This window comes from Phoenix dactylifera, chromosome 1 (genome assembly GCF_009389715.1).
Source record: "Phoenix dactylifera cultivar Barhee BC4 chromosome 1, palm_55x_up_171113_PBpolish2nd_filt_p, whole genome shotgun sequence".
Classification (NCBI taxonomy): domain Eukaryota; kingdom Viridiplantae; phylum Streptophyta; class Magnoliopsida; order Arecales; family Arecaceae; genus Phoenix; species Phoenix dactylifera.
The window spans coordinates 28449587-28465572 of NC_052392.1; the positions used below are offsets into that span (position 1 = coordinate 28449587).

Below are 15986 nucleotides of genomic sequence, written 5' to 3' on the forward strand. Positions count from 1 at the left end.
TCATCAGGATAACATACTATTGGAGTAAAGAGGTAGATTGATACCTTTTTAGCAAGACCTCAAAGGCACAAGCATGCTGCAGGATTTTGGGAAGCACCGCTGTTGTGGTCCGACTAAGCAAGCCCACCCGGAGGCATCACTTTGTGAGAAACAGAAATGAATTGCTGCTACAATGTGATGCTTTACTAAGACTGCAGCTAAATACAAATGCATGAATAAAAAAAGAAACGGACAGAGAGAAAAGTATTCAGCATACTCACTCCATTGAAATCAATGGTTAAATTGCAACAGAAAAGCCAAGGTATTAGCTCGAATGGCCACATGGTATAAGACTCTGACTAAAAAAAATCTCGCACAGCTCAAATGCATTAAAAATAGGGCTGAAATCGGATTGGATGCCAGCATATTCATGTCTATATTTATTTTGTTTGACGAATACAGATACGGCTACAACTATTAATCAGATGGAAAAATTCACAATGTATTTTAAATAGATACGAATACATATTGGATACTAAAAATATGAATATTAATACAGATATAAATCGGATAATTAAACTTTATAATCATAGAATCAAATATATTACTAAGTTAATGATAAATCAAGTTAATAGCATATCAATATGATCATTTATTTTTCTTAAAATTTTATTAGTTTTATGTAAAATTAAATAGAATTACAAATGAAATCAAATATTTAGATATAGATTCCATATTTGTCTATCCATATTCATATTCATATTCATTTTTTTTAACGAACATGGATCCGGATATTAATCGAATACTCAAATTTCTATCCATATCCGGATAAATTTGGATATAAAAATGGATCCGGACAGATATTATCCGATCCACTTTCATCCCTACTTACAATCAAACTTCAACATTGATAATTACTATAAACACGACAACAGTAGTATTTTTTTAGATTCAGCAATCTTTTATACAAGAGCAATATTAAGAAGTATGCCCCTGCACAAAGATCAGGGAAAATCAGATCTGAAAAGCATTTGTCTGGAACCTTTCATCGTACAATCTCCACTGCCCATCTCTTTCTGTATGGAACACAGATCTCAGAATATAAAAGTTGGCCTTCACGGGTGTCTTCAGATTCTTTGGATTGGTGGAAGCTTGCTCTATCCCCTTGCTTGTTAAGTTTGCACATCCATAAAGGTCCAATACCTCCAAATCTCCACACCCCTCTGAAATCGAGACAAGGCCGCTGATGGGTAGTTTAGAAAAACAGAGTTCAAGATGCTTCAATTTTGGCATGAATCTCGCAATTGCAGAAGCCTCCTGGTCTCCATGCGGGCTCTTAGGTACTCATGTGGAACTATCCCAGCATGCTATGAAGGGTCAAGCCAGTTCAACAGGTTCCGTTTGAGAATTAACAGGTTAGGACATTTTTGACCAATCACCTGGAGTGACCTGTAGGAAATCTCATAACAATTGCTTAGGTCTAATTCCCTAAGCATGGGACAGCAAGATGCAACCTTAAACATTTATCTATCAGTCACATTCTGAGAACTCTTTATTGAAAGGGTTTGGAGATTCGGTGACCTGCAAATACAATAAGCTCATAACAACCCAAAATACAAGACACTCTTCTTTCTTGAGCTAAAAAAAAAAAGCAAAGGCTAATTGCTAAACATACATCAGGAAAAGGAAGACAACAAATCCAAGAATCACAAAATTTTAAGAAAAAAGTGGAAAAATACACACAATGAATGCATTTATAAACATAATCATCAGTGGATGGAAAAGACAAGATCCAAATGCCATTTCGCAAGGAACAGACTTAAGCTTGAAGAGTCTGAAAAAGAAACCAAGTCTGCATGAGTAGGAATACCTGCATTTCAGCTAGTGAATTCTAATACCAGTTACTGAAAAACTCTGAGGGCCCATGATCTCTCCTACATGGGTGGAAGGCATTGAAGTGAAGAGGCAGAAGTAACAATCTGTCAGTAAACAAAAAGAGAGGCTAAGGGTACCAAAATTTAAAATTTCAGGATAAAATCATTGTGTAAGTTGAACTTCACTATCCTGAAGATAGCAGGATAGTGAAGGATCACTAGATCCCTCCAACTTTCTTTATTCCTCTTTAGGCACCAATTTCAGCATGTGCAGCATATATATAAGGATTGTGGTTCAAACATCCAAGCGGAGCCTCAGAAAACTCTAAAACAATCCCTAGGTTTAATGTGAGCTGTACATCACTCAACTGTTTAGTTAACATACCATATAGATTGGGAAATTACTCTCAAGTCTTATTATCTATTCCACTCTCCTTTAGAGTAAACTTCTAAAACTGCCCCTGAGGTCACTGTTATTCTCAAAAATACAATTGTCTGATTTCAGCCTCACTGGGAGATAAAATTCTAACATCAACCCTCTGGTCATCATTATTCTTAAATCACTATTTTCTGACTTGACCCTCAGCGGGAGACAAAATTAGATTGCCTCTCTGGTCACCAACAGCACCTTAAAACAAAGATAACTTAGGGGGATCTAGCAAATTACTCAATCAGATCGATATTTAAAGAAGAAGAAGAAGAAGACGAAGTGGCAGCTGAGCTATTTCATCCAAGTGGTTACCATTATAATGATTGAATTTGAGAAAATAATAGTTTCTTCTATAAATATAATTTTAGGAGAGAAATTGGTTGCTAGCTATAAGAAATCATATAGAAAGTCATAACCATAACTGCCAAGCCTCATTCCAACTATTTGAATCAGGCTTGGGGATCAGATTTTAATAGATGTGTCTCCACCATATTGTACAGTAGATCCAAAATAATAAAACTGATCAAAGCATTGTATTTTTGATCATATACGTCATATTGCTTCATTTCTCACATTGACAACTATATAGTACATATTCAAGTTTGCGTATCCAAGTCAATTGATGTTTTTATTCACAACCAAGATTCAAAAATTTGGTTTCGCTTTCCGTTTAACTGTCCTGCCTGGTTTCTGTTTCGAAAGTTTCGGCAATTTTCATAATTTTGGCAAGTTTCAGAACATTGGTTTAAAAAAAGAAGAAAAATATGGAAAAATAGGAAAAATAAGGCGGAAAAAATAAGTCAAGGAATTTATATTACAAGATTCTAAAGAATATCATATGATCTATAGACTTAGGATTTATAGTTGATGTTCCAAATCTATAAATCTAAAGACTATATTAAAATACAACATGTAACTAATAACACAAATATTTAAAACCATCAAATACTAACATAAAGAGGCATTAACAAAGCACATTAAGTACCAAGCACCAAAACTTACGATGTACTAAGTATTAAGAATTCAACAATTACATATATCCAATCTAGATGACCTTACGATTTAAGCTGAGATCTAGCAAATCCAACCTTAAATTTAGCAACTTCATTGTTCAGGAGGTAGATCTACTACATAGATTCATTTTAGCTTTTTTACAGTTTTTAAGGATAAAAAATATTCTTAGGAACAATTACTCCTCTCAAATTATTATAGTAAACACCTAAATGCTCTGATTTTATAATCAAAAAAAAAAAACTGCGGCTATACTTTTTACTCCTTGTATGTTAGACTAATCACCCATAAAAATTGCTACTTAAAAATGAAGTAAACCATCATTTATACTGTTTAACCAATTTTACTTGAAGAAATGGAGAAATGGCCTCAAAATGATACTAAACTTAAAAATGAATGGAGAAATGGCTCCAAAATGATAGATAATATCAATATTATGAACAAAAACACCATATATGATTAGTTTTGGTCTGTTTCAGGCTGAGAGTGTGAACCACCAAAAAGTCAACAAAAATTTATTAGTTTTGACTGAACCCTGGAAAAACTTGTTGGGCCTAACTCAAAACCGAGTCCTTGATAGTTAGTTTCAGCATAGTTCCAAGTTAACAATTCCATTTTGGCCAAAAGGAATTAATATCTAGAGAAACTTCAAATTTTGATCATAATCATCACAGGTAACTTTATGTCAATTATTCATGATAAACCTTATGAATCCTTATTTGCCACTCAATCTTTTTAACATACTTATTAACTAAGTAATCCTACATCACCTCCTCTTCTACCCTGAGGAATTGGCATAAAAATAAAATCCTCTACTGATTCTTCCTCAAATCTTAATTTGAAAGGCCCATGGGATGTCAAATCAATCTCCTCACCAACGGACCTTATCACCATATTTTAATCCATAACAAAATTATATACGGGCAGTGTCGAAGAAAATTTTTGGGAAAAGTAGGTTGCCAACGTATGATGCAATTGATTTCCGTTCAGAGAAAGTTTCCATTATCCAACCGCGTTAATTGAGTGGAATTATCAAAACGACAGCGTTAAGATACCACTACCAAAATTTTCATCCATCTGATAACCAAAGTTCAAGATTAAGTTTCTCTCGTCTCCTTATATCTCGTCTTCATCCAAAGTATTAAATATCATAGTCTCTGTCGAAACCCAACACTGATATTCCAACAATAAATTTAACAAAAAGAAAAAAAGAAAGCTTCAACCAGAACCGAAACCCTAATTTCAAAAAAGTCTCTTCAAAATTCTCGAAGTCAAATCAAATAGCACTTCATTAAACCCTAATTCCAAGATTCTAACTTTTAAACGATCGGGGAAATTTAAAAAAAGAAAAAGAAAAAAACAAATTAAAAAAAAAAAAAACGAAACCGTAAGCCTAACCCTAGGCGCACCTCTCGGCGGAGAAAGAGAGGACGTCGTCAGAGCAGTGGCGTAGGCGGATTTCCCGGAACGACCCGGCGGCGCAGTGGGCGGCGGATCGGAGCATGGGGTCGACGCGGCTGCGGAAGGCCGGGGTTCACCAGGCGGCGGCGTCGGGGCGACCGGCGGCGTCGACGGAGGGCTCGAGGTCGAAGGATTAGAAGAGGGAAGCCACGCGCGGCAGACCAGCATCGCCCCCTGGCACCGGTCCTCCAGAGTGAGCCTGCGGACGTTTGCCAGGCACACCGGCGTCAGATCCGACCAATCCCGTCTCTCCTCCGCCCCTCCGCCTCCTCCTCCTCCTCTCCTCTCCCACCTCTCTCTTCGCCGCCGCCATGGATCTGGTAGTTCCGATGCTTCGCGGTTCTCTGCGTCGGGGGTGACAAGATCGACACGACTTACAGAGGCGGAGGTAGACAACTTCCTCTCCTCCGCCGGTAACTTATGACCGCTTCATAGGTTGACGGCCGTTATATAATGGAAGGAACGGCCGTTTCAAGAAAAGAATATATATATACAGAATATTTTTTATATAGAATATTTTTTACAAGAAATTACTTTCCCATCCTTCAAATGACTCCTATTTTTTATATACCTTTTCAGAGAAAAAATATATAAAATATTATTTTTGTGAAATTTCCGTTAATGGAAAAGTGCCAAGCGATAACTAAAAAATACATAATTCTCTAATTAATCTTTTTATGCTTTATATTACATTTCATAACATTGAATTGATATTGTTTTGCTTAAATTTGAATTAGAAAGCTTCACTGCTGCATTACGTGCCTTTTGTAATATGATTGTTAGTTAAGTGGGTAAGAATCCCTTTTAAATATTGATTTATTCCATGGTACGGATGACCCGATGTGCCATTTTGATCTCACAGACTATGACACAAATTACAGAGGAAAAAGGACTTTGAGACGCTCGTTATAAGCGGGCAAAAAGTTTCTCGGACTCAAGACTTAGCAAGTTCACAAGCAAGTGAGCAACCATCCCTATTCATGTTTTGCTTAATATTTTTCAATAAGAGTTTTGCTACAGTGCCTCTCTGTATTATTTTATAGAAAAATAAAGAATAACATGATTATCTAATTGCTTGGGGTATTAATGATATTTTACTAGAATCGGTTGCCAGCAGGTTATCGATCTCTCTTTTTACTTTTAAAAACTATTTATTTTATTATTTTTATTTTTATTTGTTTGAATGAAACATAGCTCGAATCAGAATAAATAAAACGTCTATAAGAAAGAAAACAGGTCCATTTGGACTTAAAACTCAATCATTTAACTTTTGAAAACTATAGGCGGGATATAGGCGGGAGGCGACGACAATGCATGCTGAGCCAGGCTTCAATAGAGGATGTTGTGGTGGCGATTGAGAAGGAGAAGAAACTGGCGATGGCGCTGACGACCGAGTGGCAGCTACAGGTGGCATAGAGAGATGTGATGACGATGTTGTTCTCGAAGACATCGTTATTGATGAGGTTGATGAAGGAAAGGGAGGCGGAGAAGAAAAGAGGATAAGAGTTGGGGACAAAGGGATGGAGGAAGGTAGTGTCACGCCCCAAACCCTTCATCCGAGTTGACCACATGACACAACCACATAATTTCTAAAGCGAAGCCCTAAAGATCATGTAAGGTCTAAGATGAATAATATCCACATAATACCAACAATTATAATCAAATCAATCAAATAAAATCACTAACATTAAATAATCAACTAACTCAATTACAAAGTTTCAGATATTTATCGCTATTAGAAAAATAATAGTGATAACTAACTAACTAACTAATAGCTGCATAAATTTTACGTCCCTCCCATCCGAAACTACACATCCCGTGACTCTAAAAAAAAATATAAAGAAGAATATGAGCTTTTCCAGCCCAGTAACAATCTTAAACTACTACACTATAAGTAATAAGAAAATAATCAAGGAAACAATACCAGATAAAATGAATACCATATCAATATTCGAAAATCTCATTCAAATAACATGTACATAAGCCTTCATTATCATCTTACACACACACACACACACACATATATATATATATATCAAGTCTAACTAATTGTTCGACAATAATTTCTTATGGCATATTATCTTTTTCTCATTAACTTGATTTTCAGATTTTATAGCAATAGTTTTACGTCTTTGGGCTAACCAAGATTATGACTCAGTCCAAGACTGCTAAACAAAATCTCACACGTAAGCTTGTGAAGGCTATCCCATGCATAAGCTCATGGAGGCTATCCCATGCGTAAGCCTGTAGAGGCTATCCCATGTACAAGCTCGTGGAGGCTATCCCATACGTAAGCCCGTGAAGGCTATCCCACACATAAGCTCGTAGAGGCTATCCCATGTATAATCCTGTGGAGGCTATTCCATAAAAATATTAGTTCAAACTATATCTTATCTCTCTAATTTACATATTACTCTTGTCAAATTAATTTCCACTTACATAGTGCATGTCTCTTCGTTCGCGTCTCTTGGCTAAACTCAAACCCGTTCTGAACGATCCATCCATTTTTCAACTGGTTTCCTCCTTTCTGAACTTGTCTATTCTTGATGAGGACGGAAGAGTCATAATTTCAACTGGTTTCCTCCTTTTTTGGAGAGAAATACTGATTGGGATGCAAAAAAAAAACAAAAAGAAAGCAGAACCAACCTTTTCGGGATCTCCTGTCTGGAAAAAAAAACTTCATAAGGACGAAGAAAATGCTTACACAATATAGATATAGGGGCGCGCTAGCCCCCTACTAGTAAAGACTTTTCCAAAAATTCAAGATATCATTGTTCATATAATCTTGTTTTCAATATCTAATACATATAATAATTATACAAGTATATTCGTACTGAAAATCATACAAATCATACCATCCCATGCCAAACCAAATCTATCAATGTAAATCTCACGATGCAAATCTTATGATATAAATCTCTTGATACAAATCTAGCGGTACAAATCAATAAACATGTATATATATTGGTGACCAAGTACAAAGATTCTTACCTTTACCGAAGATCGACTAAATACAACAATTATTGACCTAGTTCACGCGATCCACGAGCTGGGGTGCAGAGTACCCCGATCAAAACCTTCTTGTGCAAATGACTCTCCCTCTACAGCATTAAACTCAATTATCAAAAGAAAAATCATATAGTGGACTAGTAACCTAGACCGTCAACCAGTGTCCACTAGGGGTCCATCACTAGGTCCCTTGAATCTCTTCTACCAATTACCTGGGTCAATTAGAGAGAGGAAGGGAGAGAAAGAATCAATGATAAAAAAAAGAGGTAGAAAGGGAAGAAAGAGATAGAAAGAGGAGAGAGAACGAGAGAAGGAAGAGAAGAGAGGAAACCCTTAGAGAGAAGAAGCTTTATGCTAAGCTATCAAGGTGTGAATTCTGGCTGGATAGTGTTACTTTTCTTAGACATATAATTTGCAAGGAAGGTGTCTCTGTTGACTTAAAGAAAGAGGAGGCGATAGTTGAGTGGAGAAGACCTTCCAATATGTCTGAGGTGCGCAACTTCTTGGGAATGGCGGGTTATTACTGATGATGATCTCGGTTCTACAGGCCCAACGACTTCTTAAGAAAGGTTTTGAAGGATTCCTAGCTTCTGTGAAAGACACCCAGCAAAAGGAGCCCAAGTTAGAGGGCGTTCCTGTTGTGAAGAAATTTTCTAATGTTTTTTCGGATGACTTGCAAAACCTACCTTCTTATAGGGAGATTGAGTTCTCCATTGACTTGATTCGTGGCACTATTCCAATTTCCAAAGCTCCTTACCAGATGGCTCCAGCTAAACTGAAAGAGCTGAAAAAGCAATTGCAAGAGTTGCTAGACAAAGGATGTATTAGGCTTAGCATATTCTCTAGAGCTCTGCCCTAGAGAGTGTGTAGCCCTGTCACATGGTCAGACTCGAGGTTCAAGGCATGACAGGGAGTGGTGGGGTGTTGCTTGTGTATGGGAAGGCAGAAGGGAGCAACATTCCTCTCTCCCATGATCCTACCCTCATCTCTCCTATGGCGGGCATGTCAAGCATGATGGCCGACTGTTGGAGGGCTTGCACAAGGGCAACCGACTGCCAGAGGAGGAAGACTGCCACCTCCTCGCCCTCCCTATCCGATGCCCTCAACTGCCTCCTCGTCTCCATCACCCCCGCCACTGTCAAGCATCGCACCTCTGCCTCTTTTATCATCTTCGTCGTGGAGTGCATTCAACATTTCAACTCCAAACTTTCCTCCTCCTGCAACTCCTCCCTTTCTCCCTCTCGTACCTGTCGGCAATGGCGATGGTGATACAAGGCTCTCTCTCTCTCTTACCTGCCAGCAATGGCAACACGAGAGGGCCAAACCTAAGAAAAAAAAAAATTTGGTTGGTGAAATTATATATATATATATATATATATATATATATATATATATATATATATATATATATATATATATATATTGGATTGTTTTTCTTGGAAAGCTTATGTCGGATATATGATGCTTGAAAAAAAGATTTTTGCATATTTGGTTGATCGGAAAAAAGTGGCACATTGTAAAGTAGTTTACGTTTGATTGAGCATTTACTTTCCTGTAAAAGTTGTGTAATATATCTGTTATACTCTTTAATAGAAGAAAACATCTTACCCCATTCTATTTAAAAGCTTAAGAATATTTCTGGGAAAAAAATTATAATTTCAAAATTGAATTTTTCCACATGGATTTTGCTCTCTCGTAAAATATGAAAATTTTATTTTCATAAAAAAGCTATTTTTTCATCTTTCTTCTTTGAAAATCTAATCAAATGAGTTAATTCTTTATTTTTCCATTAACCAACCCCCCTCCGGGACGAGCCCCGACTTCCATAGGTCTTTGGTTCAACCTCCCGTAGCGGTCCTACTTTTATTTAAGAAAGCTCCATGAGGCCAGTTTATCGTACTTAATCAGTGTGCCTCTCTTTCGTCGAGTGCCCCGCTCAGTTCACTGGGCTGTTGGCCTACCAAGCACTTGCCTGCTGCTCTTGTTGCCCACTCGACGAGTGGAGCGCTCGTTATCTTGACTATTTTCTCTGCCGGGGCCCCCTCCGATTGCTGTTTGCCCATGTTTTAAATGGAAAAGCCGCTTTTTGTCACTTTCTTCTTACCGAATAGCGAAAATGAGTTTTTTTCCCACCCTCGACTAAAAACATGTTTTGATCATTCTGCTCAGCCAAAATCTTTGGAATAGACAGGATCGAAGCTCTATAGATTACCATGGCCGAAAGTTTAGATTTCAAGAGGGACACTATGCCGGCCAAGGTCCGACATTGATTTGCCCACCACTCTCAGATGACCAAAGGAATCCTTTGGATAAATCACTTTGGGTATGTGAGAAATGATTTCGGGCATTTGGTTGCTCCGAAGCGGTTCGGTCTCTGAGAGGAACTGGGCTAAAAAGAGTTCAAAGTGACTTCGGCTGGCAAGCACACTGATTAGCTAATTCAGTAGAGCTGTAGATTGATACCTTGTTAGCAAGACTTCAAAGGCACAAGCATCCCGCAGCACTTTGGGAAGCACTGCTGTTATGGCCAAGCATTGACATTTGCTCAACTAAACAAGCACATCCAGAGGCATCAGTTTGTGAAAAACAGAAATGACTTGCTGCTACGCTACAATGTGATGCTTTACTAAGATTGCAGCTAAATTCACATGCAGTAATAAAAGAAATGGACAGAAACAAAACTATTCAGCATACTGGCTCATTTCATTGAAAATCAATGGTTAAATACGTATCACAAGAGCTATAAAGGAGGTATTAGCCTGAATCGCAACATAATATAAGATGAAGCACCACCAGACTAGAAGCAAGCTTCCCCACAGTTCAAATACATTAAAAATCAAACTTCAACATCGATAATTACAATGGACGCTACAACAGTAGTACTTATTTTAGATGCAGCAATCTTTTATACAAAGAGCAGTTTTAAGAAGTATGCCACTGGCACGAAGATCAGGGAAAATCATATCTGAAAAACATTTGTCTGGAACCTTTCATCATACAATCTCCAGTGCCCATATCTTTCTGTATGGAACACAGATCTCGGAATATAAAAGTTTGGCTTCACAAGTGTCTTTAGATTCTTTAGCTTGGTGGAAGCTTGCTCTATCCCCCTGCTTGTCAAGTTTGCACATCCAAAAAGGTCCAACGACTCCAAATTACCACATCCCTCTGAAATCGAAACAAGGCCGCTGATGGTCAATTTAAAAAAACGGAGCTCAAGATGCTTCAATTTTGGCATGAATCTCGCAATTGCTGCAGCCTCCAGGTCTCCATCCTGGGGGCAGGCTCTTAGGTACTCATCTGGAACTATCCCAGCATGCTGTGAAGGGTCAAGCCAGTTCAACAGGTTCCGTTTGAGAATTGTCAGGTTAGGACATTTTTGCCCAATCACCTCAAGTGACCTGTAGGAAATCTCATAACAATTGCTTATGTCTAATTCCCTAAGCATGGGACAGCAAGATGCAACCTTAAACACTGATCTATCAGTTACATTCTGAGAACTCCTTATTGAAAGGGTTTGGAGATTTGGCGACCTGCAAAAGCAATAAGCTCATAACAACTCAAACAAGTGAGTTACAAGGCCCAAAATAAAAGACACTCTTCTTTCTTGAGCTTAAAAAAGCAAAGGCTAATGCTAAACATACATCAGGAAAAGGAAGACAACAAATCCAAGAATCAGAAAAATTCAAGAAAAAAGTGGATAAATACACACAATGAATGCATTTATAAGCATAACCATCAATGGATGAAAAAGGCAAGATCCAAATGCCATTTCACGAGGAACTGACTTAAGCTTGAAAAGTCAGAAAAAGAAACCAAGTCTAAGTAGGATTACCTCCACTTAGGCTAGTGAGTTATAATACCAGTTATTGAAAAACTTTTAGGGCCCATGATGTCTCCTACATGGGTGGGAAACGCTGAAGTGAAGATGCAGAAGTAACAATTTGTCAGCTAAACAAAGAGAGGCTATCCATACCAGTATTTAAAATTTCAGGATAAAATCATTGTGCAAGTCGAAGTTCACTATCCCAAAGATAGCAGGATAACGATCAGCAGATCCCTCCAACTTCTTAATTCTGCCTCTTTCGGCACCAACTTCAACTTGTGTGGCATATATCATACGGATTGTGGATCAAACATCCAAGAAGAGCCTCAGAAAACTCTAAAAGCAATCCTCAAGTTTAATGCAAGTCATTCGTCCCTGACATGTTTAATTACCAAATGAGGTACATTGATTAGCATGGAAATTAATCTCAAGTCTTATTATCTAATTCCATCCTCACTGAGAGATAAAACTCTAACATTGCCCCTCTGGTCAAAAATATTATTACATGATTTCACCCTATTTGGGAGATAAAAGTCCAGCATCACACCTCTGGTCACCATTATTCTCAAAGCACTATTTTCTGACTTGACCCTCCGTGGGAGACAAAGTTCTAAGATTGCTGCTCTGGTCACCAACTGTTCATTAGTCTGTGTCCCCCTTCCCTCTTATTACTCAAGATACACATGTTCGAGAGTTGATGGAAAGAGAGCCAAGTCATTCATATTCCTTTTTCCTTTGCTATATCATGTTACATGAAAAAGAAAAATCATGGTCCAATCCATTGCAAAAGACTTTTTATTCTGCACCTTAAAAGGAAAATAACTTAAGGAATCGGGCAAGTTATTCTATTATATAGAAAAAACAAGAAGCTGAGCTATGTTCATCCAATTGGTTACCATTATAATGACAGAATTTGAGAAAATAATAGTTTCTTCTATAAATATAACTTTGGGAGAGAAATTGGTTGCTAGCTATAAGAAAAAATATAGAAAGTCATCACCATAACTGCTAAGCCTCATTCCAACTATTTGAATCAGGACTGGGAATCAGATCTTAATAGATGTGTCTCCACCATGTCATACTAATCCAAAATAACAAAACTGATCAAAGCATTGTATTTTTGACCATAATGCATCACGTTGCTTCATTTCACATTGAAAACTACATAGTAAAATATATTCAAGTTTATTGTGTATACAAGACAATCGACGATTTTATTCACAACCGAGATTCAGAAACTTGGTTTTGCTTTCTACTTGAATGTCCTGCCAGGCTTCTGTTTTGACAATTTCAGCAATCTCCCTAATTTTAGAAAGTTTCAGAACATTGATTAAAAAAAGAAAAATATGAAAAGTTAGAAAACATAAGGGGGGTAAATGAGTCCAGGAATTTATATTACATGATTCTAAAGCATATTGTATTATTTATAGACTTTGGATTTATAGTTCATGTTCCAATTTAAAGACTATATTAAAATATAAAATGTAACTAAAACCATAAACATCTAAAATCGTCAAATATACAAATAAAAAGACACATTAACAAGAAAATTAAGTACCAATTACCAGAACTTATGATCTATTAACTATGAAGAATTCAACAATTACATATACCCAACCAGATGACTTAAGATTTAACCTGAGATCTAGCAAGTCCAACCATAAATTTTGCAACTTCATTGTTTAGGAGGTAGATCTACCACATAGATCCATTTTATATTTTTTACAATTTTTTAAAGATAAAAATATTCTTCGGAACAATTACTCCTCTCAAATTATTATAGCAAAACACCTAAATGCTTTGATATTATAAAAAGTAAAAAACTGCAGCTATACTTCTTGCTCCTCATATGTTAGACAAATGACCCAACAAAATTGCTACTTAAAAATGAAATAAACCATTGTCCTTACTGTTTAACCAATTTTACTTGAAGAAATGGACAAGTGGCCTCAAAATGATACTAAATTTTAAAATGAATGGAGAATGGCTCCAAAATGGTAGAAAATATAATATTATGAACACAAACACCATATATGTCTAGTTTTGGTCTATTTTTTTTTCGCGCTTAAGCGGGTGCTTCATACAGTGCGTGTACGAATACACCAAATAAAATTAAAATACAACAGCTCGCGGAGTGCCAGTGGCAGCTCCCCCTTCCTTGACCAAAGGGTGTACCCTGAGTGGTGGGCCGCGTAGGCAGCCACTCAGTCGACCACCCCATTGGCTTCTCTGAAAAAAATGCTTGGCCTGAGTTTTGGTCTGTTTCTGGCTGAGAGTGTGAACCACCAAAAGTCGATGAAAATTTATTAGTTCTTACTGAACACTAGAAGAACTTGTTGGGCCTGACCAAAACTGAGTTCTTGATAGTTAGTTTCAGCATAGTTCCAAGTTAATAAATCCATTTCAGCCAAAATGGATCAATATCAAGTGAAATCAAATTTTGATCATAATCATCACACAACCCTATGTCAATTATTCATGATTGACCTTATGAATCTCATTTGCCAATCAACCTTTTTAACATGCCCATTAACTAAGTAATCCTACATCACCTCCTCTTCTACCCTGACGAATTGGCCTATAAATAAAATCCTCTACTCATTCTTCCCCAGATCTTATTTTGAAAGGCCCATTGAATGTCAATCAATCTCATCATCACATTATCTTCAACTGGCCTCACTCACCACCATATTTTAATCCATAACAAAACTATATACGTGCTGATAAGAATATAACTGATGTCATACGAAATTTATGGCAAAAGTAAGTTTATGATCTCAGCCAACGTATGATGCAATTGATTTCCGTCCCGAAAAAAGTTCCATTATCCAACCACGTTAATTGAGTGGAATTATCAAAACGACAGCGTTATGATACCACTACCAAAATTATCATCCATCTAATAACCAACGTTCAAATTAAGTTTTTCTCGTCTCCTTACATGTTGTCTTCATCGAAAGTATTAAATCTCATAATCTCTGTCAAAACCCAACACTGCTATTCCAACAATAAATTTAACAAAAAGAAAAAAAAAAGAAAGCTTCAATCGGAACCGAAACCCTAATCTTAAATTTCGGCGATGCAACCATAATCTTAAATTTCAAAAAAGTCTTTTCAAAATTCTCGAAGTCAAATCAAATAGCACTTTACCGAACCCAAATTCCAAGATTCTAACTTCAAAACGACCGAGGAAATTCTTTTTAAAAAAAAGAAACCGTAAGCCTAACCCTAGGCGTACCTCTCGACGGAGAAGGAGAGGGCGTCGTCAGAGCAGTGGCGGACGCGGATCTCCCGGAGCGACCCGGCGGCGCAGTGGGCGGCGGATCGGAGCATGGAGTCGACGCGGCGGCGGAAGGCCGGAGTCCACCAGGCGGCGTCGTCGGGGCGGCCGGAGCCGGCGCTGTCGAAGGCCGGCTCGAGGTCGAAGGATTCGAAGAGGGAGGGGTCGCGGGCCGCGTCCAGCCACGCGCGGCAGACCAGCATCGCCCCGTTCCACCGGTCCTCCAGAGTGAGCCTGCGGAACACGTTTGCCAGGCACACCGGCGTCAGCTCCGACCAATCCCGTCTCTCCTCCGCCGCCGCGTCCTCCTTCTCTTCTCCTCTCCCACCTCTCTCTTCGCCGTCCGCCATGGGATCTGGTGGTTCCGATGCCTCGCGGTTCTCTGTGTCGGGGGTGATAAAATGGACACGACTTATAGAGGGAGACGTAGGCACCTACCAGGCTACCACTCCTCCGCCGGTAGCTCTAGACCGCTGAATTGGTCGACGGCCGTTACGTAACGGAAAGAACTGCCGTTTTCCGGTCCTCGTTCACTTTTCGCGTAATATATAGAATATTTTTTTATATACTTTTATAAGAAAAATAGAAAATTATTATTTTTGTGAACTTTTCATTAATGTACAGGCTAATATTTTTATGCTTTACAGTTTTTAACATTGAGTTGATATTTTATTTTGCTTAAATTGATTTAATTTTTCTTTTTCACAACTTGCTTATACGACCATTAGAGCCGAGAGAAATGAGATGGTGTAAAGCTGGAGCAGCTACAAAATATGTCCAAATAACCTTCCCAATTTAAAAAGTTTCAGTTCTGGTAATGTATCTTTTATAATATGATTGTTACTTAAGAAGGTAACAATCCCTTTTAAATATTGATTATTCCATGGGGCAGGTGACCCGATGTGCCATTTGATCTCAGGGGATGGAACGCAAATTTGAGAGGGAAAAAAAGGCTTCTAGATGCTTGTGATGAGCGGACAAAAAGTTTCTTGGACTCGTCGCGTTCACAATCAACAACCTCCACATTGGTGACATCCATGATGACCTGTTCGAGCCTCCACCGAGGAGGTCTCTATCGCCATTAGCGTCCGCTCCTATTTTTTTCCCACCACCCCT

General features: G+C 38.0%; 1 protein-coding gene and 1 pseudogene across 1 annotated transcript; both read right to left on the reverse strand.

The window, feature by feature from the left end:
• Positions 1–871: 871 nt before the first annotated feature.
• Positions 872–5168, reverse strand: LOC103724034 (annotated as a pseudogene).
• Positions 5169–10465: 5297 nt separating this feature from the next.
• On the reverse strand, positions 10466–15271 carry LOC103722057 (F-box protein SKIP1-like). Its single transcript, XM_008812492.4, has 2 exons — positions 14829–15271; positions 10466–11297 (listed from the first exon to the last, which is right to left on the reverse strand). The coding sequence occupies exons 1-2, from the start codon at positions 15218–15220 to the stop codon at positions 10724–10726; spliced, it is 966 nt and encodes a 321-aa protein (XP_008810714.1). The 5' UTR covers positions 15221–15271; the 3' UTR covers positions 10466–10723.
• Positions 15272–15986: the final 715 nt, after the last annotated feature.

Coding starts and splice junctions, on each gene's coding strand:
- LOC103722057 (XM_008812492.4), bottom strand. CDS start 15,220: ATGGCGGACGGCGAAGAGAGAGGTGGGAGAGGAGAAGAGAAGGAGGAC. Junction 11,298..14,828: donor CTCTCCTTCTCCGTCGAGAG/GTACGCCTAGGG, acceptor TTGCTTTTGCAG/GTCGCCAAATCTCCAAACCC.